The sequence below is a fragment of the Guillardia theta genome (assembly GCF_000315625.1).
Source record: "Guillardia theta CCMP2712 unplaced genomic scaffold GUITHscaffold_209, whole genome shotgun sequence".
NCBI lineage: Eukaryota > Cryptophyceae > Pyrenomonadales > Geminigeraceae > Guillardia > Guillardia theta.
In genome coordinates this window covers 1,395-2,803 of record NW_005434467.1, presented here as the reverse complement: position 1 = coordinate 2,803, position 1,409 = coordinate 1,395, and the positions used below count along the sequence as shown (strand labels likewise).

Genomic DNA, 1,409 nt, shown 5'->3' with positions numbered 1-1,409 from the left:
GGCGGAGCTGATCGCGCTGCAGCTCTACACAGGTAAGAGAGAGATAGAGCGAGAGAGGGAGAAGGAGCATGGGGGAGGAGAGAGGAGCAAGAGAGCGTGAGAAGGCTGACAAGAGGCTTGCTATGACAGGGCCGATGTACTTCAAGTACAACTCTGTTCTTCGAGCTCCCAACGAGCTCCTCCGAGACTCCAACAAGCTCCCCAACAAGTACACGACGACCATCCACTGCATCGTCAGCGGCATCGTCAAGCTGTCTCGTCACACGCCTCTGCCCGATGATCGGCAAGTGTGGATTGGACTGAAAGGCCTGAAGCTGCCGGAGAGCTTCCTCAACGAGGACAAGCTCGGGGTGTCCGGAGGAGTCGAGTACGGGCTGCTGAGCACGACGACAGACGTCAGGACGGCGATGCAGTACGCCGGGGAGGAGGGAGAGTCGATCGTGTTCGAGATCAGCTGCGGGGCGATCGACCGGGGGGCGAGCTTGACGTTTGTGTCTCAGTATCCGGGGGAGGGGGAGATGCTGTATCCACCGCTGTCGTACCTGGAGGTGGTGAAGACGCCGCGGTACAGGGAGGTAGAGGGGAGGCGGGTGAAGGTGCTGGAGCTGAAGATCAACGCGAACACGATGAGCTTGACGATCGAGGACTTTGTGGGGAAGAGGAAGCAGCTGTACGTAGGGCTGATGGAGAACCTGGCGAGGGAGGTAGAGCGAGACGTGAGGGGGTGGGAGGGGAGGATCCAGGAGCGGCTCAGGACAGCAACGGCTGACTCTTGGTTCAAGCTCCATCAGGGTCTTGTACAATCGATCGTGGAGGAGTGCTGGGGGCTGGTGGAGGCGAGCAGGGCGAGGGAGTCGGGCTGGTACAACGACGAGTCAAGATACAAGGAGGCGATCGAGCTGTCGAACCGAGTCAAGGACATGGCGATCAACAAGCTCAGGCACTGGATCGAAGACACTCAAGGAGACAGGAAATGTAAAGCCCTTGCGAGAGAGCCGATGCAGTCAGTGTACTGGAAGACGATGGCGGGTCTGATGTACGAGATCAGCTCGCGGACTGCAGCAGGCGATGACGGCAGACGAGAGCAGAGCAAGAGGCTGTGCGGGATGTACGGCTTGTCGATGTCAAGGTCGGGCCAGCACGGGGAGCCGTCGACAGTGACGGCGGTGGTACGAGGACAGGGGGAGCTGATCGGGCTGCTGAAGGCGGGCGGGTACGACATGGACGAGCGGACGGAGGACGGGAGGACAGGGCTGCATGTAGCGGGGATGCTGGGGAGGGCGGGGAGCATGAGGGAGCTGATAGAGGCAGGAGCAGAGGTAGGAGCGAAGGACGAAGAAGGGAAGACGATGGTACACTGGGCGGGGGAGTATGGGCATGTGGAGGTGCTGAAGACGGTAGAGGAAGAA

General features: G+C 60.4%; 1 protein-coding gene across 1 annotated transcript in view; it reads left to right on the top strand.

Moving 5' to 3' along the window:
* Positions 1 to 1,121: 1,121 nt before the first annotated feature.
* GUITHDRAFT_82000 (hypothetical protein) overlaps positions 1,122 to 1,409 on the top strand; it is a gene marked incomplete at both ends in the record, with an annotated part of 1,103 nt that continues 815 nt past the window's right edge. Inside the window, one exon of the mRNA XM_005819710.1 lies at positions 1,122 to 1,397. Within this exon, the coding sequence (XP_005819767.1) occupies positions 1,122 to 1,397 (276 nt within the window). The remainder of the gene's footprint in view (positions 1,398 to 1,409) is intronic.